Source organism: Urocitellus parryii, chromosome 6 (genome assembly GCF_045843805.1).
Source record: "Urocitellus parryii isolate mUroPar1 chromosome 6, mUroPar1.hap1, whole genome shotgun sequence".
Classification (NCBI taxonomy): Eukaryota; Metazoa; Chordata; class Mammalia; order Rodentia; family Sciuridae; genus Urocitellus; species Urocitellus parryii.
In genome coordinates, this window is record NC_135536.1 from 159,017,188 (window position 1) to 159,044,337 (window position 27,150).

General features: G+C 39.3%; 1 protein-coding gene across 6 annotated transcripts in view; it reads left to right on the forward strand.

The window, feature by feature from the left end:
- Kif16b (kinesin family member 16B) overlaps positions 1 to 27,150 on the forward strand; it is a 307,313-nt gene that overhangs the window by 158,742 nt on the left and 121,421 nt on the right. For all 6 annotated transcript variants that reach the window (XM_077799621.1, XM_077799623.1, XM_077799622.1 and 3 more), the window contains exons 16-17: positions 4,148 to 4,230; positions 5,916 to 6,004. In XM_077799621.1, coding sequence (XP_077655747.1) covers positions 4,148 to 4,230; positions 5,916 to 6,004 — 172 coding nt within the window. The remainder of the gene's footprint in view (positions 1 to 4,147; positions 4,231 to 5,915; positions 6,005 to 27,150) is intronic.

Here is a 27,150-nt window from a genome sequence, read left to right on the forward strand (position 1 = left end):
AGAGTTTCCTTCTCTCTATCTGATGGCTCTTCCCTTTTCTTTTGCACATTCATCCTTCTCTACTTGGCCATTAAATCCACATCCTTCAAGTGTGATCTTAGGTCCTCTTTTCTTCTACCTCCCTCTTTTCTCCTTGAATAACGTTCTCATATCTGTGACTTTGTTTCTTAGAAAGAATTCTCAAATACATACACACACATGCGCGCGCGCGCGCGCGCACACGCACACACACACTAGGCTTTTACACTAATATATCTAATATCTTTGTATATGTGTATATATGCTTATAAAAATGTGCACATACATACATGTACGGGTGTTTGGTAAATAATTAACAGGTGGGTAGGTAGGTAGATAGGATAGGCCTTTCTTTTAGGGCCTCAGATCCATATTTTCATTTGCTAAAGGCAGCTCAAATTCATTATGTCTCAAGCCAAACTCATGACTCTTTTCCCAATCAAGTCTTGGTCCTTTTTCAATATTCCTGGTCTCAGTAGATGGTGCCCCATCCAGCCAGCAATGTGGTCCAAAACCCAGGATCCGGCTTCCTCACCTCCCTTCTCCTCTCTGTATCTAGCCCATCATTGAATCCTGATGATTTTGTCTCCTAAATATCTTTCAGATTTGTTTACTTGTCTTCTTTGCTGTCACCCAGTCCTGAGGTACCATCCACTTTAACCTGAGAGTCACCTAGCTTTTCGGTTCACATTACTCTCATGCACTTTGGTCATTCTTCAGTCAATTGCAAGAATTTTCCAAAACTCGAACATAATCATGTGCCATTACAGTGTCTTTCTATTGCAACTACATAGGGCAAAAGAGACTTTATATATCCTGAAAGGTTTGAGGTGCTCCACTGTCTCCCTTTTTCTCTCTCAAGCCTTATCTTACACAGTGATGTCCCTTATTCCCTCTGCCACAGCCATCTGACTATCTTCTAATCACTCATCATTATCATTTCTTTTTACCGTCATAGGACCTTTGCACATGCCCCTCTCCTCAACTCATCCTCAGAGCACTGCTTCTTTCAGGGAATCCTTCCCCAGCCTCCCTTAAAGTAAACCCCCTCCTCTTTTGCTGCTGGATCCCTGAGCATATTTTCTTTTCTTCAGCTGCTGTTTTGCATTCATTTATGCAATTATCTGATTATTTATCCCTCTCTCCTATTTTTTACTTAAGCTCCACAAGGGCAAGGCATTTTCTGATTTGTTTACCTCTGTATTTGTAATATTTAGCACCATGACTAGCATACAATAAGCATTCATCAGGTATTTACTGATTAAATGAATCCAGCATCATGTAAAAATGAAGCACATTTTAAAATTCAAGTGTTTGTTGAGTAAAAATGTACAGTGGAGGAAAGAGAAGGAAGCCATTCATAATGGAGCCCCTTTTGCATGCCATACAATTGACACACATTATTTAGATGGAAATAATGAATTGTCATGGGTAGTTTTGCTTTCTTTTATAACTCCTTAAAGGGTTTTTTATGTGTATTTCATGCAAATAACATGGGTGGCAAGGTTATTTTCAATGATTTAAAGCGATTTGAAATATGCCTCTGAAATGCTATTTTATTTTTCCATTAACATATTTTAGCAATTTTCAACTTGCATGGCTGGGCATTTGATTAACAGGGAAAAAAAAGGAATTGGATTAGATGTAATTAACACCTGGAATATGATTACATTATTAATCTCTAATGTATCTGAAGAACATTAAAGATACATATACCTGAGACATCATTGCTTCACTTTTGACTTATTTGCCGCCCATAGCACCTAGTCTTAGTTGTGAAAGGCATGGGAAACACCTTTCTTAATAATATTAATGATCCCTTTCCATTATTAGAAAACATACAAATGTGATTTTGCATGAAGAGGTAAGTATATTGTAGAACGGATGCTACCCACTGCTGCCCTTCTGGATCTCCTAAAACTACCTTCTCCTTTTCATACTGACTCCATTTCTGTTAAATAATGACCACAACTACAACCAGTCTTTCAGTTAGCTTAGGTGATTATGGTCTGAACCAGCTGGGTTTTAACTATACTGGATTTGAAACTTCTTTGAGACATACAGAGTATGACAGTACATTAAATAGGTAGAGAGACAACACTGGCTGAAGCTCCAGAATATATATCTGGGGGTATGATATCACCTGCAGGGTCCCGATAAAGACACGACCCAAGCAAGAGACTGGTTATGTGTTTTGTCCAAAGGAGACAGCCACCAGCAGCCCACAGAGTTTTCTGTGCAGTGACAGCCAAGCTCCACTGTGTCTTCTAATTTGCCTAGGAGTGCTAAAAGAAACACACAGTTTTATGTGAAATCCCAAGTTTTTAACTTGGACAATTAATAGTTTGACTTTGAAATCTTATAGGGGATACACAAAGCTCATCTATAGACTGAGTTTTATTGCTATCAATCAGTTCTTGACTTCTGGTGAAAACTCTTGTCTTGGCACCTGTGGTATACATAGTCTGTTCTGCTTCTTCTATCCAATGTCGATTCTTGCTGTCATTTCAAACATCCTGTGCTTTGGGTGGATTTGGCTTTCTCTGCTGTCCCCAGCATAGCAGGCCATCTTCCAGTCTAAGGTTCAGCCTGTCTCTGCTATTACCTCACAGGGAACACCTCCTCTTGGCCTCTGGTTATCTAGTGAGATTCAGCTTAGGTTCTTGGTACTGAGGTCTGTTACCAGCTACTCTAGTCTGCACATGTCACTTTGATGTTACACACATAACCACACACTCACACTCATCATCCTTCATGGTTGACTTTCTTTATTATATGTATCTGGTCTTCACAAATAAGTCCCGCCCCCCCAAGACTAGTTTGAACATGGGGTATGTTCTGAGGTGTTATGGACATGCAGGCATGGATGGGACCAAATAGGATTGTAAATGTCTTCTGCAGGATCACTTCTCTTAAACACCTCCAGTGACATGGAGCTCACTACCCTGTATGACTCCTTTGCTACATTGAACAGTCCTTACTTTAGAAAGGGTTTTTGCTTGTCTCTCACTCAGTGACACATACCTGTAATCCCAGCAGCTTGGGAGGCTGAGGCAATAGGATCAAAAGTTCAAAGCCAGCCTCAGCAACAGTGAGCCACTACGCAACTCAGTGAGACCCTGTCTATAAATAAAATACAAAAATAGGGCTGGGGATGTAGCTCAGTAGTTGAGTGCCCTTGATATTAATCCCTAGTACTCCCCTCCTCCCCACAAAAAAGAAAAGAAAGGGTTTTTTCGTGATCAAGTTGAAATCCACCCGCATGCTCACCTATAACTTTTTATCCTTGTGCATTTTCCTTAAATTTTTTTGCTTGCTGAGCAGTTGTTTTCTAAATAAGGAGGACTCTAGTTGTCAAAAGGAATTTTTCTTGAGTGTCTAATGTGGCCACCTAAATTTTACTGGGGTTTTGATGGAAAATAGTGTGTTCCCTTGAAAATAGACCATACAAACCAAATTCTGAGGGAGATGTTAGTAATAGTTGCCTGTACTCTGCCTATGATTTCTTTTGAAAGCACTTTTCTTCGAGATTTCTGCTCATATCATGAGTAAACATTTTTTTAAAATTTGTGACCATATGTTTGCTTGATGTTAAACCTCTTTTAAGAACTGTTTTTTTGTTCTGCTTCAAACTATCAAAAGTGGAATTGTCTATATATTAAATTTAAAATCTTATCATAGGTTGTAATGCTTACATTTGTCACTTTTGCCTTGGTTATTATAAGTATTTAGATATCCACCTGTAAAAATAAAGTTTTTCCTGGTTTAAAATTAACATGTGCGCCTGGCAAGGTGGCACACACCTATAATCTCAGAGACTTGGGAAGTTGAGGTGGAAGGATCCAAATTGGAGGTGAGCCTCAATAATTTAGCAACACATTGTCTTAAAAGTAAAGAAGGGTTAGGGGTATATATAGCTCAGTGGTGGAGTGCCCCTGGGTTAAATCTCCAATACCACACACACACACACACACACACACACACACACATATAAATAAACTTACTTGTGTCAGTGGACTTTGGTGACTAATACTTTCCCTGATTATTTTATAGTACATTGAAAATTACATTTCTTGCAGCTGACCACATTGCTTACTATAAATGCATCAGTGTTTTTGTGTGTTTTCAGGTGCTGTGATACTCTTGGGAAGGACCAATATGTTTCGCTTTAACCATCCGAAGGAAGCTGCCAAGCTCCGGGAGAAGAGAAAGGTGAGGGTGTAAAGTCTCTAGGAGGGAGCCTCTGACCTGGCATGGGAGTGTAGGTGTTCACTGTAGTTCCAACAGTTTAATTTTCTGAAATACAGAACCTCTTGAGAAAAAGTTCTATAGCCTGGACAGACTCTAGACTGTTGGCTTCCAGGCAGATAATGGGGTGTTGGAGCAGGAGACCAAGCAAGTGGAATCCAGGCTGACAAAGAGAACCTGCTCTTTACAGCTCTTTCTCTTCAGCCTCCCCCATTCCCCCCCTCCCCCGAAGGAACTGGGTATCATTTTGTATTAATGAAGAATGACTTCCACTTATCACATCTGTCTTAGAAATTAACCCAATATTGGAATCCCTTTCATCAAATCCCAAATCAGCCACAGTAAATTAGGTTTTTAACTGAGGTGTGAAGTAGAGCAGGAAGGAGTTTAGGACAATGGGGAGGGACTTTGACTTACTTAGATAGGGCCATCCAGAGGGTGCTTTAATTGCTGAATGGGGTTGGGGGTGTGAGCTGAGGACCTAAGAAAGAAGAGAAGAGATGGGAGGGAAGGAAATCTGCTAGGGATGTCATGGCTGGTCCTTCGAATGATGAAAACAGTAAAGACCCCAGCCAACATTTCTAAGCCAGGAACTATGCTTACATCCTGGGTATATTCTTTTACTTTATCTACACAGCAAATGTTATTGTGCCCATGTTACAGAGAACTGAGCGGAAAAACTGGTCTGAGATTTACTTTCTCTAACTTGCTCTGAGGCCACCTCATGATTTCTTTTGAAAGCACTTTTCTTTGAGATTTCTGCTCATATCATGAGTAAACATTTTTTTAAAATTTGTGACCATATGTTTGCTTGATGTTAAACCTCTTTTAAGAAGTCTGAGGCCTTTGCCTCAACCATCAAGTTACATAGCCTCTCATCTCAGCCTTCTTCTAGAAGGACTGCCTGGACTTGCACTCACCAAAGATGGGAATGGAGGACAGAGCTATAGACCCCAGCCTTCCCCAGGTTTCTGGTCTGGCCACTGAAACCTCTTTTCTTTCTTTCTTTTTTTTTTTTTTAAATTTCTTTTTAGTTATTGATGGATCTTTATTTATTTACTTATTTTATTTATATGTGGTGCTGAGAATCAAACCCAGTGCCTCATACATGCTAGGCAAGTGCTCCACCACTAAGCCATAGCCCCACTCCTGAGTCCTCTTTTCTGTTTCAGTCTAGAGTCACTCTTGAGGATTCTTTTGGTATAAACTTAGAGAAACAGAGGAAAGAAACCTTTTTGGTTTTTCCTTACCTCTGCCTCCCTGGTCTTTATCATTCTGTAATTGTGAGTGCCACTAATAATGGGTGATGCTGCCTGCCTGGGAGAAGGATGGCAAAGAGGTTGTGACCTCTTTCCTCCACTTTAACTTTAAAAATTTTCAAAGGAGACCATCTGGGTTGTGCAATTCCTGGTGAATGTCCCCTATACTGGAATGTCAGGCTCCTGTGTACTTCTCACTCAGGATTTAGTTTGAGGTTAAACTTGGGCCTGAAGGTTCCGGATCTGCTGTCCTCAGATAGACCAGTTGTTGTGCATGCCAACAGGAGCATGTGCATCTCATTGTCTCTTACAAGTTGGAAGCAGTGAGTCCACAGCACTGGCCATCTCTTCCTTGCTAAGGTAACCACTCTGCCCTGTGTCTGCTCTTAGAGTGGCCTTCTGTCCTCCTTCAGCTTGTCCATGACCGACCTCTCAAAGTCCTGTGAGAACCTGTCCGCAGTCATGCTGTATAACCCTGGGTAAGTGGACAGCTTCCTTCCCTGTGATTGTCTCTGCTGTGGTGTTCACCTTGCCAGCTCCATTATAGTCACGAGATGAAACTTAAACTTCTGCAACAGCACCTCCTTAGCACATTAGCTGTAGTCATTTTTCAAGTTGCTTCCTAGCCCTTGCTATATATATATATATATATATATATATATATATATATATATATATATACATATATACATACATACTTTTACTTAGCTATAATTACAACATAAATAGAATTATGTTTTCTAACTTTTTGCTTAACAACACAATATGCATTAGCAAGGGTTGTTATGAGCTTTATTATCATTTTCATAACTGTCTAATATTTTACAGTTGGCACTTTGATTACTCAGCACATGATCCCTTTGGCTTATACACTTTCATCTTGTTTTGTAAGTTATTTGTAATAACAGAGGCAGCCTTAACTCTTAGGGCATCTAATATAGTGCCCAGGAAATACTTTCAAACACTAGGGGATCATGGAGAACACAAACAAGACTATTTTAAAGGGCGTTAATGGTGACTTGAGTGGTCAGCCTATTTGCTCAAGTTCCTGGTGACTTTATCAGGAAAGTGACAGTCAGTAATGACAAAAATACCTGAAAACAGGAAACTGGATGAAGGGACTTTTAGGGTTTTTCCAGTTTTGTGAGGCTCCATGATTTTACCTTTCTTCCCCAGAGAACTTCACATAAAATAATAGAATTAATAAGTATATACAACTGACAAGAACAACATCTTTTAGAACTGTTGATTGTTTAGTGTTTACTACATCCAGCCACTGTATTAAGCACCTTGTATCCATTCTCTTTTGCCAGCTATTTTCCTGTGACATTTGGGGAAATTTGCATACATTTGTTCACTCATACTTTCATTTAGAGCTATGGTGTATGCATCCAGGTGTCTCTAACTCCAGCAGCACATTACCACTTACTATGGTTGGGGCCCAATTCCCTGGCCTCTTACCCTCTGACTCAGCATTTCTCACAGAGCTAAGCCATATGCTCAAAGGTCCTCATTTCTTCAGATTGGGTCCGCACTCTGGTTTGTGGAAAGCAAATACCTACAAGGAATTTTGTCAGCAGCACAGGAGAGACCTTTGATCATAGTTCTGGGTTTCTCCTTTTATAGGCTGATGCCCAGATCCTACGCCTTGCTAAAGGAGAAATAAAAAAAAGCCAACTGGTCCAACAGTGTGTCTGCAGACTTGTAGAAGCACAAGCAGTTCACTCCCTTGTATCTGCCTTTGTCTTTATCATTCATCCTCTCTATCTTGTGCCATGTGTTATGAGGAAAGTTTGGCTTATTAAACAATTCTTTTCTGAGATAAATCCTATTAATGAGACCCCTGAGATGTGAGAACTCTCAGCCCAATTGAATAGTCAATACTTCACAAAGTATATTTTATGAACTGGGGATGGAGTTCAGTGGTAGAGATCTTGCCAAGCATACACAAGATCTTGGGTTCAAGACCTAGCATCACCAAAATAAAGGGGGTAGGGCACAGAAATCATATTTTGTCATAGGTTCTTAATTCCCTTACAATGGTTTTAGCAACTTCCTGTTGATAAAACAGTGACTAGGATTGAATCATTCATTTGTGTATGTTATTTAATAAAGTATACAGGTCTTTAGGTTATTTTCAGTTTAAATAGTATGTTCCCTTCTCTTAAATACTGTTTTTCTAATCAGATTGTTCTGTGATATGAAGTGTGATTACTGAGCCCAAGATCCAGTTAATCCTGAAGTCCACATCCCACCTTTCTTATCCTAAGCAGCAGTGACAACTTTTAACTTGAAACCATCTGGAAATGTGGCTATTTATGCTTTGAAAACCAATAAGTATTCTGTACTCAGCCTTTCATCTGAGACACAGGCTCACTGTGTCTTGAGCTCCTCCTTTTTCATTTACACATGGGATTGAAGTCCTTTTCCCTCCCCATAATGCAGAAGAATATATAGTCTTCTTAAAAGTAATGGCATTTTTTGTTATTTGTTTTTATATTCAAGCAGTTTTTCTTAGTATTTATAAAAGGCATTTTGGAGTGTACCAGTTTCATCCTCAGGTCTTTTCTTGACTGAATAATAAAGTTTTGACACCTTGCCATTGAGGTGGTTCATCATCTGTGTAACTCTCTCAGTACCTCCCTCCATATGTTTCAGAGCCTGAGATGCTTTTTTTTTTTTTTTTTTTTTTTTGCTACCTACTCATCCTCCAAGGCACCATACAAATGATTTCTCCTCTGGAAGTCTTTCCCAACTTTTCTCCTCCCAGCCGAAATAAATGCCCCTTATTATGCTACCTTGCTGCGTTTCTGTTGTCCTCATTTTATTCTTCTTTTTTTTATTGGATGTTCAAAACATTACAAAGCTCTTGACATATCATATTTCATACATTAGATTCAAGTGGGTTATGAACTCCCATTTTTACCCCAATTACAGATTGCAGAATCACATCGGTTACACATCCACATTTTTACATAATGCCCTATTAGTAACTGTTGTATTCTGCTACCTTTCCTATCCTCTACTATCCTCCCTCCCCTCCCCTCCCATCTTCTCTCTCTACCCCATCTACTGTAATTCATTTCTTTCCTTGTTTATTTCTCATTTCATTCTTCTTTGTAATGTCCATTCATATGTCAGCAAACCCTTTTCAGAGTGCCTCCTGGGAACCAAGTGTGATTCTAAGACAGTGGTACTGGCAAGACCAGTTTCCATGCTAGTCAGAGAATAGAAACAACAGATAATTGAAAAAAAAATACTGAAAGTAAAATGAAATGGAATGTCCTGGAGCAGTGTTTGTGGAGTGGTCAGGGAAGGCTTCCTGAGGAATGGACATTTCTCACAGAGCTAAGCCATATGCTCAAAGGTTCTCACTCCTTCCAGGACATTTGATCTAAGACCTGAGTAAAGTGAGATGATAATTATAAAAGTAAGAAGGAAATGGAGAATGTTCAAGGCAGAGAAGAAGGCGAGTACAGTGACTTTGAAGTAAGAAGGGGAAAGAGGGTCTGAGTAAGTGGGATTTAATAAGCAAGAAGAGAGGTACAAGGTGAGGTTGCGGGGTAGTCAAGCGCCAGCTAATGAAGGGCCATTAGGCTATTGGAAGGAGTCAGTTTTCTAAGGGCACTGTCCCTGGAGAGATTTAATCAAGGGAGTAGCCTGAAGGTGTATTTACTATAAAAATTAGAGTGTATATCTCTTAGAGAATGTAGTATACAAGTGGGAGATCAAATGGAAAGCTGTTTCCTTAAGCCAAATGAAAGATAATGGTGCCTTGGATCAGAGTTTAGCCATCAGGATAGAGCAACATGAGATCACAAAATCAAAGGTGATATCCAGGTATAGGTATAAACCACCAGGGCAGGTGGTGCATGCTGTCCTGAGATGGAGCAGGCAGGGAGGATGGGCTGGAGCTGGCAATTGGATAAGAATTCTGCTTGTGTAAGTGATTTTCCTATTAGTCGGAAGCTTTTTGAGTGCGAGATCTTGTGTCTTACTCATTTCTGTACTTTAAAGTGTCTGTCACATAATGTGGTTAATAAAAATTTGGCAAACAGATTAGGAGTACAATTTTAGTAAGACATATGGGTCCTTTTAAGGTTTGTTTAATTAATTTCTCTGTACATGGGTGTTCCAAATACTGGAACAAGACACATTAGGTAAAGGAAAGCATTTTTTTTGTGGTGTAGATCAAGTCCTAGATGACAGTGCAGTTCTTAGAACAATCTCAAGTTCATGTTCAGAATCCCCAAGCAAAAGGTGGAAGGAGGGCTTTATGATGAAATGAAGAATTAGGCAATCAGAGAATCTAAGTGAGAAACGATCTGTTTTAGACTGAACTACATTTGGCTGAGGAGATGATTCTGGATGCATCCAATATTCACTTAATGCATTCTGTTCACCTGGGTTCTGTTACCAGATGCATTTTATCTCTGCTATTCCTACAATACTTGCTGGTACAAATTCAAATAAAAATTATTTAATACTTTATCATACCTTCTTTCTCCCTGGCTTCCAGCCCCCTTCTACTTGCCACCTGCTGTGGAGAATGATTATCCATGAATTAAAATATAATTGGAGAAAAATTGCCTACTCTGATTTATGGGAAGCAGACACCTTGTTGTGAAGTTGTCAGCTCCAGCAACCTTGCAAAACAAAGCAGAATTAAAGCGATAGTCATGCTGTTTATGCCTTTTTCTGATGTTACTGGCATAAATATCCTCAACCTAAACTTAAGCACCATGCAGTAAACTAGAAGAACATTGAAAGAAATATGGATAGCATTTGGGCTCTAGCTAAATAGTTGTTTAAATTCAGCTAATAAGCTGCTTGGAAACAAGAGTGGGCTCCTTTCTCAAGATGGGAATGTAGAACTTAGATGCTTCAAGAAATCAGCATGTGTTTATTGAGGTTCTATTTTATGCTGACAGTTTAAAGTATTCCCTGTGCCTGGGAAGATGGACGTATGCATGTGAAGCCATTCAAAATGAAAGCAAGATAGCATATGATTCAGGGCCCAACAATTGAGTTAGAGGCCTGTTCTCTTGGAAGTCTGGTGGGAAGGAAATGATCTAAGTGGAAGTGCCTAGGAAAGGGTTCTCCTCCCAGTTCCATGTTCACTTTGGGTAGCCATGCCATGATGAAGTGGGTTTCATAGAAAGCCAGAGGCTATCTGGTTTCCAGTAGGAATCCTTATTGATATCAACATTACCTCCATAATTCCATCATGGAATCTGTGTGATAAGCCTAAGTCCCAAGAACCTATTTGTCCTCAATGTTTGTGGAAGCCAGGTAATGTTTTCTATTACAACATCTTCTCTAATTTCAGTCTTGTTCAGCTCATTCTCAATGGTATAGCAATACCTAGCCTGTGGTAAATTACTGGAAAACCTTGTCAAGAGTAGGGTGCACCATGGAGGGGGTTGGCAGAGTTATAGAGAGCCTTAAGTAAAAGGGGCTCTAAATCCTGTGGTCTGGTGCCTTTTTCTCCATGGTTGAGGACATAAAGATGTTCCAAGTCTATAATAATGTCTTTCTTGGAAAACGAAAAGAAGACACTTAACCCTGGATACTCACCCCTTGTGGACCCAAAATCAGTTTCCTCAGTTCTGCTGGAGAATTGTCTCCAAGATTCACAAGTGAAGTGAGTCCTATGCTGGACCCATACAGGAGAGGTAGACTGGAGAGAAGATATTCTGGGTGAGGAAAATTGCATGAATATTTCAGATGAATGCTGGGAAAGACTTGTTGAGGTTAGGAGAAGTTAAGAAGAATCCATGGGGTGATGCATTAGCTGAGGGAAACTCTGAAGGCTAAGCACTGATATTTGTAGTTTGCTTTGATAAGTGAACAGAGCTACTTTAGGGAAAACGTGCCTTTGCATTTGGGCAGTATGAATTAGAAGTAGAAGGGAAAGTGCAGCTAAGGCTCCTCGGGCATGTACATGATATTGTGTATGTGAACTATTTTTATAAGTTCTGGTTAGATTATTTTTGAAGCATGCTCAGAATCTGTGATAATGATTAAAATACATTGTCCAAAACACAACAGAATCATTTTCTGTCTACTCAGGTGCATTTGGTAACTAATTTCTTCACGTTATTTTTAGTTGTGGTAGAATGCATTTAATATCAAGTTTACCCTTGTAACCATTTTTAAGTGTATAGTACTTCAGTGTTATGTACATTGATATTACTGTGCAACCAGTGACTAGGACAGTTATTATCTTGCAAATGGAACTCTGTGCCAGTTAAATTAAAACTTTCATTCCCTCCTAATGCAGCTGCTGATAGCCATTGTTCTACCTTTTGTCTTCATGACTTTGACAATGTTAGGTACTTCATAAGAGTGGAACTATGTGGTATTTGTCCGATCCACATCGACATGTCACAATTTCCTTCTCTTTTATGGCCAAATAATATTCTATTATATGTATGCACATTTTGTTTATCCCTTCATCTTTTGATAGACATCTTTTGATATCCTGCTTTGGGCTATTGTAATACTGATGTGAACATGCATGTATAAATATCTACTTGAGTCTTTGTTTTCAGTTCTTTTGAACTTATGCTCAAAAGTGGAATTGTTGGATCATATGATATTTCTCTTTTTAATTTTTCAGGAAACTATCATACAATTTTCTATAGCAGCTGCACCATTTTACATTTTCACTAACAGTGCCTAAGGGTTCCAGTTTTTCCACATCTTTACCAACTATTATAATTTTCTGTTTTTTTTTTTTTTTATAAAAAGCCACCCTAATAGATCTGTGTTGGTATCTTATTGTGGTTTTTCTTCAATCTTTTTTTTCCTTTTATTTTCTGAAGAATGTCCAATTTTGAAATAGTGTTTAGAAATTTAGAAAGACTATCTCAAAATCCAGTTCCTCCACTAAGTAGAGTAAATATCTTATGAATGTAAATCTAATATGGGTGGATTTTTGGATTATTTCAGCCAGTCCATTTGTATATTTAAAACCCAGTCAATGGGAGGGTTCCAGGATGTGTTTATAGACAAGGGGTAGCACGAGCAACTTTGCATGGAAAGAGTTTTTCTGATGGGTGAGTGATAAGGCCACTGGAGGAGCACCATCAAGGATGCTGGAAGTGAAGGCTTGAACTGAGGCAGCAAAGAACAGAACCTAGGATAAGGGTAGGCTGTAGGGCAAGCAGTCATGGGTCCTGGATGATTTGTTGAGTATGGCACATAATGAAACAAAAGATCATTGACTTCCAGTTTTGGCCTTAAATAATTGATTGAATGGTACATGCTATTTAGCTGAAAAACAAATATGAAAAAGTAGGAACAGGTTATGAGGAGACATGAAAGATAATGAGAATAGGTTAGGGTTGTGGCTTAGTGGTGGTAGAGCACTTGCCTAGAACGTGCAAGGCCCAGGGTTCGATCCTCAGCACCACATAAAAAATAAATAAATAAAGGTATTTCTAAAAAAAGGTAATGAGAACAACCTTGAAGAACTGGGCCCTTGAACTTCCTCCTGTAAGTGCCAATGCATTCGAATATTCTGTTAGCAATCAGGCACTCTGTGGGAAAAGGTCTCTGTGTGGCCTCTCAGAAACATTCTTCCTTGGCTTGCAGGATGAATGCAGTTTGAGTACCATAGATGGTCATTGCTCTACCACTTTTACCTGAGTCATGCTGCTGGTGTTGAAGGACCTGTCATTTGTCCAACCTTGTGCTGGGGCTTGACTGAAGAAGATAGACTTAGTCACCTTCCAGCATAATTCAGTATGGAGGAAAGACCCATGTAAATAAATTCTGTCAGAAATCAGGACAGCAATGACAATGTCTTTGCACATGCCAAACTTTAATTACTCTGGGGGTCTTTGAAGTAGAAGAAGCTGTTCAGTTCAACCTGTTCCATTAAGCTCTGCTTCTCACTATGCTGGTTCATCTCAGAGGGCACCAGGTCTTCACACAGTCCTCCACATTTCACTTTCTTAAATCACCAATGACATGCCCTGGTGATAAATGCAGGGTTTGGAGTCTCTTCTATTTTGTATTTTATTTAGAGACAGGGTCTCACTGAGTTGCTTAGTGTCTCACTTTTGCTGAGGCTGCCTTTAAACTCCTGCCTCAGCTTCCTGAGCTGCTGGAATTACAGGTGCGCATTACCACACCCAGCTCTACAACCAGTTTTAACAAACAGGAATTCAAGGAATTGATGGGGCACATTTTGTTATAACAGTCTTGGTTCAGGGCTGCTTTTAAGATTCCCTCCTTCACTCAAATTAGCTTCTGGTCTTTACTTAATTATTACATAGAAAAAAGTTGATGCTTATTGAATGTTAGCTCTCCCTTATCCCTCTAAACCCCAACATTCGGACATACATCCCCCTCCACTTCCCTCTCCTCGTCCTTGGTGTTAAGCCCTCCTGCCTACTTTTTTCTAAAGATGCTAGGTCTCCTTGAGTTTTCACAGGTCTCTTCTTTCCCCAGGTTTCTGAGCACCAGCCTTCTTTTCTATCATTTGAGAGCAGTCATTACCCACTCTATTCCTTGGGAATTCTTTTTTTTTTTCTTTTTTTGCCAAATTGACTCCACAAGGGGACTATCTTTCTAATTCTTTTCCTTTTGCTGTCCTTACTTCCATCCTGAGCAGATCTATGGGGCCTTTTCACACTTGATAATTTTACTGCTCATTGCTGTGGAAGAACATGTAGGATAATTTGTTGTTGTTGTTAAATGATCCATATGGACCATTCCTGAGGAGTAGTGGCACATATTCCAGGGTTCTATCTGTCTTTGATCTCTCAGTGATTTCTGGCTTCTCTGGAAGGCTCATGGACTGCCTCTGGAATTTTCTTCCAACTTGAACCTAAAGGTGGAACTCACTATGCCTCCTTAGCCCTTCATTCTGACTCCTTTCTCTTCCCAGCATCTGGCCTAGCCCCTTAGTCTCTACAGGGTGAAAAGTCCCAGTGTCATCATCTTTCATTTTGTTCTCCAACATGGTCTTCTGTCACTTTCTACCTTGAACTTGCTCCTTTGGTTTAAATGAGTAAAAGACCTTTTGCATCTCTCTCCAGGATTCTGTGTCTATAAACCCATCTACAAAACCCTTACATCCTCTTTCTTTGGCTAGTTTTCATCATTTAAGTTGAATATAGGAATTGCATCCTCAGAAAGCTTTCTGTGCTGCATACTCAGTTTGAGCTAAATGCTTCCTCTTTATTCTTTAGTGGGCATCTGTACATACCTGTGTTAGTCAAATTTTCATCACTATGACCAAAATACCTGATGACAACAAGTTGGAAGTAGAAACGTTTATTCTGGGCTTATGGTTTTAGAGGTTCAGTCCATGAGCAATTGGTTATATTACTCTGGGCCCAAGAGTAATATATATGGTGTAGTATATGGCTGAAAGAACAATGGAAGAAAGCTTCTCAGCTCATGGCAGCCAGGAAGCAGAGAAAGAGAAATGGGCCACATGGAAGATGTACCCTTCCAGGGCATACCCCATTTTTCCACCTATTTCAACCACATTCTGTCTCCCTAGAGTTACCCACCCAGTAAGTCCATTCACACTGAGGGAGACTGATAAGGTTACCTCTCTCACAATATAGTAATTTCATGTCAAAATATTCCTTCATTACTTTGGAGCTTTGGGGGGACACCTCATATCTAAACAAGAACAATGCTTTATTATAACTCTTTCCAAATTCATTTAATGCATACTTGTGCATTTAATTGTTGTAGGTTTCTTGAAGGTGGGGACAGCACCTTATTACATCTTTGAATTGTGCACAAAGAGAGATTCTCATTTAGTGGGCACTTACATATTCCTTCTTCTGTAGGTTTTGGCCAGCAGATGACCCCTCAGTCCAAAGGATGTGTCTGCTTATTAGTCTCCAAGTGCCTCATACTTCAGATTGGTCATGTACTCACCCATCTTTATGAGTACTTCCTATATGTTTGGTGGTTATCTTGATGATTACAGATCAACATATCTCTTGGTTTCTTTGCTGTTTTGTAGGCCCAAGTATTTATTTTTTTACAATGAAATAAAAAAAAATTGGATTCTTTCCAGAGCAAAGCTCTCCAAAAGAATTATAGCTGGTTTGCAAATTATTATATCCAGTAAAATTCAACTTTTCTTCAAAGCAACATTTTTTCTTTGTTCAACAAGAAACCTATTAATTTTCCAAGTTACCCATGTCTTAAAAAATATATACTCTGAAACAGTAAGATTTGAAGTGAAGTCCTTGCTACCCAAGAATATTTTTTCCTTCCAGCTGGGCATATAAAGTTGGGCATATCGTTTCTAACATAGTTTTAGAACTTACTGCTGGCCTGTATCTCAAGCTGCCTGAAAACCTATTTGTACACACACATGCGTGGTACTTAGTGCCAGAGAATCTTTGGATGGGGCAAAGCAGCCTGGTGGCTTCCTTTGGGAGTTAGCTCCACTTTGGAGAAGTGCCAAGCCAGGGTCTTTGCCAGCAAATAATTTCCCTGCAGGGGAAACATTCTTTCTCAGCTGGCACAGCATCTTTAAGAAGAAACTAAGCTGACTGCTCGGGCCTCCTCTGCCTTGCTCTGAGACTGCAAACAGGCAGCTAATTTGGCAGGGTGTGGAAGCTTTCACAGCTTCTTGAAAGTGCTTGAAGCAAAATTAGATACATTCCAAGTTCATTTCAGTCTTGAAAATAAAAGATATTTTACTGGCACATTAGCCTCCTCTAAGCAATAACCAGTAGTGAGCCCATTTAAATGGATAAATTTGAATAATTAAATTCTGAAGAGAAGAAACACCTAGGTCTCAAGCCTTGTTAGATGAAAAAAAATATATCAGAAGTCAGGGTCAGACCTATATTTGGTAAGCTGCCTAGGGAGCTTTGTCCAAAGAGTGTCACTGCCTGAGGTCAGGTTTGGATGGCATCAGGACCAACACTGACGTTGGCAACCATGGAAGGACCTCAGTTTTGAAGATGGTCTGTAGTCACCAGTGGTCAGGGGAAGAGGGTGGATGAGGGATTATTAACTTTAATGTGTCCATCATGAGCAAATTAGAAATCACAAGAAAGCAAAAAGAAATTACTGCAGAGTTAAGATAGTGCTGTATTTTCTAACCTATACCCCTGGCTATTCCACTATTTATTTATAGATATTTATAGATATTTAGATAGATGCTGATATGTTTATATGCTATGTAAATATGAATATTTGCATTTTACCCTTTTTACCAAGATGTGTTTATACTGGACTTCTAAGAATTTGGGGCCTTTAATATTTATTTTTCTTTCATAACTATTTTTTTTATTTCTTACATACATGACAATAGTGGAGTGCATTACATTCATCATTATCCGTAACTCTGTATATAAAGTATGTTCACACCAAATTATGAGCTCTCTTATTTTTTTGCATATAATTCTTAATACACCTTTATACCACCATTTATCATATCTCTGTTTGTATATAAAGTATGTTGACACCAAATTCACATCTTCATACATGTATTTTGTATAATGATGACCCTCTCCTTCCACCATCCTAGCTATTTCCCTTCTCCCTCCCTTTCCCTCCTACCCCTATTTCCTATCTAGAGGTAATTTTTCTCCCATGCTCTCCCTCCCTACCCCACTTTGAGTCACCCCCCTTATATCAGAGAAAACATTTGGCATTTGTTTTTTTGGGGATTGGCTAACTTTACTTAGCATAATTTGCTCTAATGCCATTCATTTCCCTGCAGATGCCATGATCTTATTCTTTTTTAGTGATAAGTAATATTCCATTGTGTATAAATGCCACATTTTTTTTTATCCATTCATCCACTGAAAGACATCTAGGTTGGCTCCATAGTTTAGCTATTGTGAATTGTGCTGCTATAAACATTGATGTGGCTGTGTCCCTGTAGTATGCTGTTTTTAGATCCTTTGGGTATAGTCTGAGAAGAGGAAGGGTCAAACCACCATTTGAGTAATAATTTTATTGGGAGAAATTCCAAACACTCCCTATGCTGCTTTTATTCCTTTGAGTATTAATTGTCCTACAGCTTCAGGATACCTAGTAAGAATAGTGTTAGGAGAATAAGATAAATGTATCTATAATAATGGACCTTCTTGCCAAAATACTCCTGTAGGAATATTTTTTGTTGGTAGTACAATAAATAATAAAATAATTCTATCCAAATGCATATTTTCTATATATGTTTCAATGATTTTTAATGCCTTTCTTGCTTCAGGCGTTAACATTCGGGGTGAATTTGGATCTGATGGACCTTTTAGGATATCAAATAAAGGTCCCAATTCTCCTGTTGGTATACCTAGATAAGGCCTTATCCAATTTATGTCTCCTAATAACTTTTGAAAGTCGTTAAGTGATTTGAGTTGATCTACTCGTATTTGAATTTTTGGTGGACAGACCATGGTTGAGGATAATAGAACTCCTAAATAATTAATTGGAAAATTTAATTGTACTTTATCTATTGCTATCTCTAGATTATAATTTTTTAATAAGTTTGTAAGTGTGGCATAACATTCTAGCAATGTGTTTTTAGCTTTGTGTGCTAATAATACATCATCCATATAGTGAAATATTTGTAGTTCAGGATTTTGATTTCTAAGTGACTGGATTACTTTGTTAACATAAATTTGACACATAGTTGGGCTGTTAGCCATCCCTTGAGGGAGTACTTTCCATTCATATCTCTGATCAGGACCTTCATGATTCAGTGCAGGGATAGTAAATGCAAAACGTTGACTATCCTTAGGATGAATTGGAATTGAAAAAAAAACAATCTTTAATATCTATAACTAAAACATACCAAGTTTTTGGCAAAGCAGACAATTGAGGAATCCCCAATTGAGCAGGTCCCATAATAACCATCTCATTATTAATGGCTCTTAAATCTTGCAATAATCTCCATTTACCAGATTTCTTTTTGATGACAAAAATGGGAGTATTATGGGGAGATACAGAATGTTGTATATGTCCTTCCGCTAATTGTTGTTTGGCCAGGTCATGGGCTGCTTGTATCTTTTCTTTAGTCAGGGGCCACTGAGGAACCCATACTGGTCTTTCTGATTTCCAAGTAATTTTTATTGTCTCAGTGGCCCTTTCTGAAAATCCAACCCATGTCTGTCTGTTCCTTGATCTATTTGTATTGGTGCTGCTATACCTTGTTCTTGTTTTTCTAATCTTTTTCCTTTCCTAAAACCTTGTCTAGTCATAATAGTGGGTGCATTTTGGTTGATGTTATTTGTTAATGTCAAACCTAATTGATCTAGGACATCTCGTCCCCATAAATTTACAGGAAGATGATCCAATACATATGGCTGTATAGTTCCTTCACATCCTTCAGGATCTTTCCAATCTAATACCATTGCACTTCTATGGGGATTAGTCGCCACTCCTAGGTCTCGAAGCGTTTGAATGGCTTGTTGTAATGGCCAATGTTTTGGCCATTCTTGACGAGACATGATGCTAAGGTCTGCACCTGTATCCAGTAGCCCATTAAATTCATGTCCTTGAATATTTAAGTTTTAGCATGGGGCGAGAATCTAAATTTAAAGAAAGCATAGCCCAATCTACACCTGTGGAGCCTAATCCCTTGGAACCTCTTTCTACAGCACGACTGGAAAATTTATCATGTAGGCTTGATATTATTAGTAACTGTGTTATTCTATCTCCTGGTGAAATTACTGATATACCCTTTGGAGAACTGGCTATAATTTTTATTTCACCTTCATAATCGGGATCAATTACCCCAGGACTTATCATAAGTCCTTTTAGAGTAGAAGAGCTTCGTCCCAATAATAAGCCTACTGTTCCTTTGGGAAGAGTTCCTTTTATCCCTGTGGGAATGATTTGAACTCCCGTCTCTGGAGTTAGTACTGATCTGGAGGAGGCACAGATGTCCAACCCTGCACTCCCTCTGGTTTGTCTGATGAGGGACCTGATGGACAATGTGTCCTGGGCACTACCCTGATGGGGTTGCTGGGTTCCTCCAGTGCTCCGTATATTTGTGGTTTGGGGCCCCCTGTCCATTTTTTGGCAATGGAGCCCGATGCCTTTGTCCTCAATATTGTGCATAAACACATTGTCCTTGTTCGTTTTTTGATAATGGAGTACCCTCTATGGTGGTTTGAGAACTGCATTCATTAGCCCAATGTAATGGAGTACCCTCTATGGTGGTTTGAGAACGGCATTCATTAGCCCAATGTCTCCCTCTACGGCATCGTGGGCAAATACCCAGTATTCTACTCTTTTGATACCTAGTTTTGTTAAACCCTCCTCCTATGGAGCAATTCCTTTTTAAATGTCCTGTTTGTTGACAATTGTAGCATGTTCTTGGCCTGACATATAAAGCCTGTTTTACTGCAGCTGCCACGATTTGCCCTTGTTCATTAATGTCTCTGGCATCTAAAGCCTGTTTTACTGCAGCTGCCATGACTTGCTCTTGTTCATTAATGTCTCTACATAATTTAATATATGTGTTTAAATCTTCCTGTTTCCATGGTCTAATGATATCTCTGCACCAACGATTCGCTTGGTCATAAGCCAGTTGTTTTATTAATGGCATTGCTTGTTCTGTATTCCCCAAAATTCTGGTAGCTGTTTGAATAAGCCTATCTACAAATTCAGTGTAAGGTTCATTAGCTCCTTGTATTACCTTAGATAATTGACCTTGTAAACCTCCATGTCCTTGTAAAGTCTTCCATGCCCTAATCGCCTCTACAGCAATTTGTGAGTATACGCCAGGATCATATGCAATTTGTTGCTGCTGATCCTCATAAGGTCCCTTTCCTAACAACATATCTAGATTTCTCTGAGGATAACCAGCTGCTGCATTTCACCTAGCCGTCTCCTTGCAAAATTCCTCATTGGCAACCTTCCATAACAGTTATTGACCTCCATTTAGCACAGATTTACACATATTAGCCCAATCTGCTGACGTCATGTTCAAGTTGTTAATGGATTCTACCAAGCTTACAGTGAAGGGTGCTTGAGGACCATAGGTTGTTACAGCCTCTTTTAGCTCCTTCACTGTTTTGAAATTTAAACCCTGGTAAATTTGCTGCCCTCCTACCTCAAATATAGGGCACGTTAATACTTGAGATCCTGTCTCAGGATCCCAACTATCAACTGCGGGGGTTGGGAGCCTCCTAGCATATGGAGGTGGTGCTGTTGATTGGACACTTACGCTCTCTGATAGAAAGGTGTTATTAGCAGTCTCCTGTTGTAACTTTTCCCCTGATGGCTTTTTCTGCTTTACACTTTCTTCCTCTGACTAGTTCGAAAGACCTTCTCTTTTACTTGAATCTTTTCCTCTGTCTGACTAACTTGAGAGACCTTCTCTTTTACTTGAATCTTTATGTCTTCTCCTTCCTCTACCTTTGTCTGAACTGAAGGCTTTGGACTAAGCAAACCAGATACCAATGCCCGCAATGTCAATGTGCCAACTGGCAGAGTCCCTGGGTTGTTCTTTTCTATTCTTTTTAAATCTTCACCATGATGGTCCCACTGTGATATATTTAACAACTCCTCCTTAAAAAGCCATGGGCTAAATTTTTGTATTGTATCAACGTATGCCCTGACTATTCTTGATTTTACTGAGATGCCTCCTTCCTCTAACAATTTACTTAACAGTCTTTCGGTTTGTTTTTTACTAATTTCTGATCCCGTATTTCTACTATAATATAACCCAACAAGATGACGCCAAACAAAACCGAGACAGAATGAAATAAAAATGGAACAACAAAAATTCATTATAATTTTTCTATCCTCCTGACATGTGCATCCGTCCTTTCTCCCTATCTGTTCCTCAGACGAAATGAGCGTTTTTTATTCCGTCTCACTCATCTCCAGGGACAGGCAACTTAAAACAAAAATGAAGAAAAACAAAAGAGGAAACTTAGAATGGCTATCCATCCTCTCGCTCTGCCCTCAGGGGTGAGCAGTTTACTTACCCTCAGTCGCTCCCCGCGCGAGCCACCAAATGCTGCAGTCTGGCTGGGCACAATTCAGGAGCCACTTGTCAAAAGAAACTAACTTTTTTTTTTAGAACTACAAACGCCAAACAAAACAGCTCCTCAGGAAAAAACCCTCAGAGCCCAACTGCCACCACCGGCTTCCCACAAGCCTCTCACCCCACACAAGCCTCACCACCTCCCAATATCCTCCTGCTCTTGAGGCCGATTGGCTGGGTCGTGTGGGCAGAGCCAAAGAAGTCCCCCAATGAGCAGCTCCGTGGTCTGAAAGGGCAGGGAAACATCCCAATGAACATCACTGCAGAGGAGCCAATCAGCTAGATGTTGCTGGGGCCGCTGTGAGCCAATCATCAGCTGGCAGTCTGAAGGGCGGGGAAACAGCCCAATGAACATCACTGCAGAGGAGCCAATCAGCTAGATGTTGCTGGGCCTGCTGTGAGCCAATCATCAGCCGGCAGCTGGAAGTTTGCTGGCAGCTGGAAGTTTGCTGGGGCCCCTTTGGCTGTGGCTCTCAACACTGGGTCAAATGGTGGTTCCATTCCCAGATTTTCAAGGAATCGCCATACTGCTTTCCAAATTGGCTGCACTGATTTGCAGTCCCACCAGCAATGTATATAGTGTACCTTTTTCCCCACATGGTCGCCAACACTTGTTGTTTGTCTTCATAATGGCTGCCATTCTTACTGGGGTGAGATGGTATCTTAGAGTAGTTTTGATTTGCATTTCTCTGATTGCTAGAGATGATAAGCATTTTTTTTCGTATATTTGTTGATTGATTGTATATCTTCTTCTGAGAAGTGTCTGTTCAGGTCCTTGGCCCATTTATTGATGGGATTATTTAGTTTTTTGGTGCTTGTTGAGCTCCTTATGTACCCTAGAGATTAGAGCTCTATCTGATGTGTGAGGGGTAAAAATTTGTTCCCAGGATGTAGGCTCCCTGTTCATCTCACAGATTATTTCTTTTGCTGAGAAAAAAGCTTTTTAGTTTGAATCCATCCCATTTGTTGATTCTTGGTTTTAATTCTTGTGCTATAGTTGTCTTATTAAGGAAGTTGGGGCCTAGCCCCACATGATGAAGATTAAGGCCTTCTTTTTCTTCTATATCATTTTATCATAACTGTCTATAACAATTCAACATCCTTAGGATGTTCCATTGTGTGGCTATTTCATATCTTACTGAACTTTGCTGCTTTTGGTAGGCATTTTGTCTTCTAGTTTTCTGCTATCATGGGCTATTGGGATGAAGAGATTTGTAAAGAAGAATGGAAGTGGACTTTCTAGGTCAGAAATGTATGTGTTTTTAATGTTCTTGATGCATATTATTGTACATGGTACTTGAACACATCCCCATTGATGCTATATGTGATGCCCCCCTCAACCCACAAAATGTTGCAAAGTTCTAAGCTCATTCCCAAGAAATAGAATTGAGGGTTCCTGCAGCAGTGGTTCTCTTCAGAAACATTCCCTGGGCATGATTCTTCTGTGCTGAGTTACCTGATGTTGCAGAATGCTGTATAAGCTTGGAACCAACATTCCTGCTGCTTCCTGTTCAAGAACTGAAGCAGAGTCCTAGAATGTAAAGCTAGAAGGAACTTGATTCTGAACCAATTATTCTAGGATTCAGATTCAAAAAGCCCAAGGCACCAAGATGGTACTAATAGTTTCTCACCAGCTGGCCATACTCATTAAAAAAAAAAAAAAGTTTAATTTTCCCTCCCATCTCTCACTCTATCCTTGTTTCTTCCTTATCACCTCCTTCCCCATTTTCCTTTTCTTCTTCCTGTTCTCCATCCTTTCATTAATCTGAGAGGACAAATACATCACATTAGGGAGAAAATAAGAAGACATCAATAACAGGGTTGCACCCTTCATTGTTTTGAGCTTTGGCTTCATTGTAGATGACTGTAAGTTTCTAGAAAACAGACAAAAGAATCTAGTTTGTTGTTTGCTGAGTGCCCAGCATCCTACCTGGAACTTAATAGAAATCTAATGTGAACTAAGAGGCATTTCTTTTTCCCCTTCACAGCAATATGAGAGAAATTTCAGAAACAGAATTTGATCATAGCTGGAAATATTCTTAACAAACTTTTTGCTTTCAAATGGTCCCTCCTGCATGTTTTGAGAGGAAAGATAACATTCTCTTGTAAGCTCAGTATACGCTGCTACCCACACTTCTCTCTTGCTTTCTACTACTTTGTAAATTGTTTTATCTTTTTTCTTTTTCCTCACGGGCCTTAAGCATGGAAGTTTTATACATGTTGTTGGCAATATTTATGTTAGCTGATAATTGGTGGTTAGCCTGAGTTTTAGCTGATATATATTTACTATGTTTGTCTCTGTTGGTTTATTTTATTGGGCCTTACAATTTTTTTTCTAGTTTAGGTTGCTGAAATGCTGGTTTCTTCTCCAGTTTTTGGTCTCAGTTGTCTCATATTTTATGGACCATTTACTAACTTTACAATTGCTATAGATTGTCTTAAATGGCTTGTTAAGATACAGTCTCAGGGAACTTGTGGTGAAAGCAACTGAAAGAAGTGGGTTTCTTCCTCCATTAACTGAAATTAGTGTTAATTACTGACTTGGCTGTTTTTTGTTGTTGTTGTTTTTCTTCCTTGTCCTGAGTATTACTCCACTGTGAGCCACTTTAAATGATGAGCACCATGTGCTTTCTATTTCCAAAGTAGGCAAAAAGATGAGCTGTTCAATTCAAAGAACACTTTTATCTTTATTTGGTTACTTATAATTGCCTTTTCTGAGGAGTGGGCTGCATTTGTGCTTCATTCATTTTATATTCGAACTGTCCAAAGTCAGTTTTGAAGGTCACCTGAGCAAATGGATGGTTGCTGTGGGCAAGGATGGAAGACAGTGAATTCCCTATTAGTCCTATATGACACCATGGTTATTCTTTGAAGTAACAGATTAACTTGATTACATGTCACCAACTCTCTGTTCCTTGTTAACTCATTTGATTAGAGCCTGTTGCTGATTCTGTCAAGGGTTCCATTGTACACATTCATTCCTGTTCCAAGGTCTTTGCATATGCCTTTTCCTTCTCTCGGAACACTTGTTCAGTTATCCATGAGCCTTTCACATGGCATACTCCTACATTAGTTTCTAAGGTCTGAGTTTAAATGTCACTTCCTCAAAAAGGATTTACCAACCCCAATCCAAAATTCATCTTGACTGTTCACTCATACCATTCTTCATCTTTCCTTGTTACCATTAAAACAGTTGGTAATTGTGTCTGTTGGTACAACTATGTGTCTGTTCCTGATCTATGCATGTAATGATAGGTGAAAAGGTTTGCTTTTTCTCTTCCAAGTAGGTGTTTGAGGAGTAATTCTTTCCTGAACATGTGAATGTGTCAATTGTTCCCCAGTGAGGCATGTCCATCCCCATCCTTCTATCAGAGACCATAATTCCAACCTTGAATAACAATTTCCCGACTCAGTGACCTCAAATGTTTGGTCACTGTCAGCAACCCCTTATATCTTATGACCTATGAAGGTTAATTGTCATCATTGTTTGAAATAAATAGAAATGTGCTATAGTTTATTAGAAGCAAAATAGATGTGAAGTGCTTACTACAATCAGAGTAGATTTTAAAAATGCAAGTGATTTTTTTCTCATTATAAAAGGAAATGCTATTACCAAAAAAGTAAAACACTCAGAAATGAATAAGTAATCACAAATGTTTATAATTCTTCCACCAAGAAATAATCATTGGTTTGCATTGGTAATATTTGCTTATATATTTTAAAATAATTTTTAGTTGCTGATAGATCTTTATTTTTTTAATACGTGGTGCTGAGAATCGAACCCAGTACTTCACAAATACCAGGCACGTGCGCTACCACTGAAGCCCAGCCCCAGCCCCTATTTGCTTATATTTTAAAGTATGTCTATTTAATTATACATCGCACATCATATAGAGTATTTAAAAAGTTTTGAGGTCATGTTAGGAATACAAGCCTGTCTTCTGCTTTTTTTTCTGTTAACATTATCATAAACTTTGTCCCAGGCCACTGGCAATGATTCTTCATTCTGTCTTTATGTCATAATTTATTTAAATTTTGCTTTATTATTAGGAACACATCAAAACTATTTCAGCTTTTTTTGCCATCTAAGTTGTTGATAATATTGCTATTAATCCTCTTATATAAATCTCCTACTTTCATATTTTGTCAGTTAAATCCACACCCAGAATTCTTTATTTGATGGCAGTTGTTGCTTAAATCAAAGCATGGGGGAGGACTGAAGGCAGAAATGTCAGGAGACAATAAGGGAAGAAAGGCATGAGCCATTGAGTTGAAGACCTTAGGGCTGAGGTTAAAGGCATGGCCACGGGGATCTGGGAATGGGAATACACACACAGAGCAGAGAATACTTCCAGTCTGCTGTCAGCCCTGTGGGAGAGACAGAGACCCACCTTTCTAGCAGTGTCTGGTTAGGTGTGTTGGCATGTTGTCTTTCTTGGTGCAGTGTCAAAGGCGTACAAATATGTAAAGCAGACTTATAAAGCTTCTGTGATGTATTGTCACCACAGAAGAACTGTGGCATATATGAAGTCTTTTTACATTTTCAGACTTCTTTCCTCTCTTTTTTTCAGCTGCCTATGAATGTGCACTGCTTTTTCTTTCTTAAACTAACCAAACTTTTATCAGAGTGGTTGGCTGTGTCCATCTCCATGAGACTCTGTCCATAAATCTTGGTATATCTATATTATAGAATTTTATGATATTAAACTATGTCATACAGTAATAGTTAATGATATGGGAATTTGTCCCAGGCATATTTTAGGAGGAAATGATGACTAAGTAAATTTTATTGTAGGCTTTCGGCTGTGTATGGATATATATGACTGTCAAGGCTTAAGGCTGATACCAAGATGGAACAATCCTGGTATAGGACTGTTTTAATTACCTGTTTTTTCTAAATTTGCTGCAGTGAATTGTTTTCATCATGAGGGGATTAGGAGTGTTACAATTCGTTATTTCTCAAGGCAAAAGGAGGCCTGCCTTGGCTGGTACCATCTCCTCCTCTCAGGTCTTCTGTGACTCCTTGTGATTGGGTTTCTGGCTCTGAAGTTCATACCACTGACTTTAGAGCTCTATCTGTGGCAGACATTGGTAGAACACCTACTCTGTGCCTTGCAGATGGCCCTCAGCACACATAGTCACCCAAGGTATGGAAGGGGCTCTGTCCTCAAGGAGCCCTGGTGGAGGTGAAGACAGCTCCCACCTTCAGTGACCTGTAAGGCTCTAGTTCCATCTTGACCTCAGTTGTTTTCCTATATCCCCCCTCTGCTATTTTTCACTGCTTTCACTGTATTTGTGCTACTGGGATCCGAGTGAGCCTCATGTATCTTCTTCTGGTTTTTGCCTGATTCCCCTCTCATGGTGGCTACAGATGCATCCTAATGACCCTTCTTTGTGCATCTCTCTCCTGCATGTTCTCTTTTCCCCATACCCTCTTTTCTAGCTTTATATTTTCATAGCACCTATGACATAATATATTCATTATTTGTTACTTAACTGTCCCTCAACCAAATAAAAGGTTTATGAGTGCAAAGAATTAGTTTCTTTTGTTGAATTCACAGTTCCTAGAACAGTGCCTGGAATGGCATATTGAACAAGTGAATTAATGGGTGAGTGATACAGCAGTTCCTG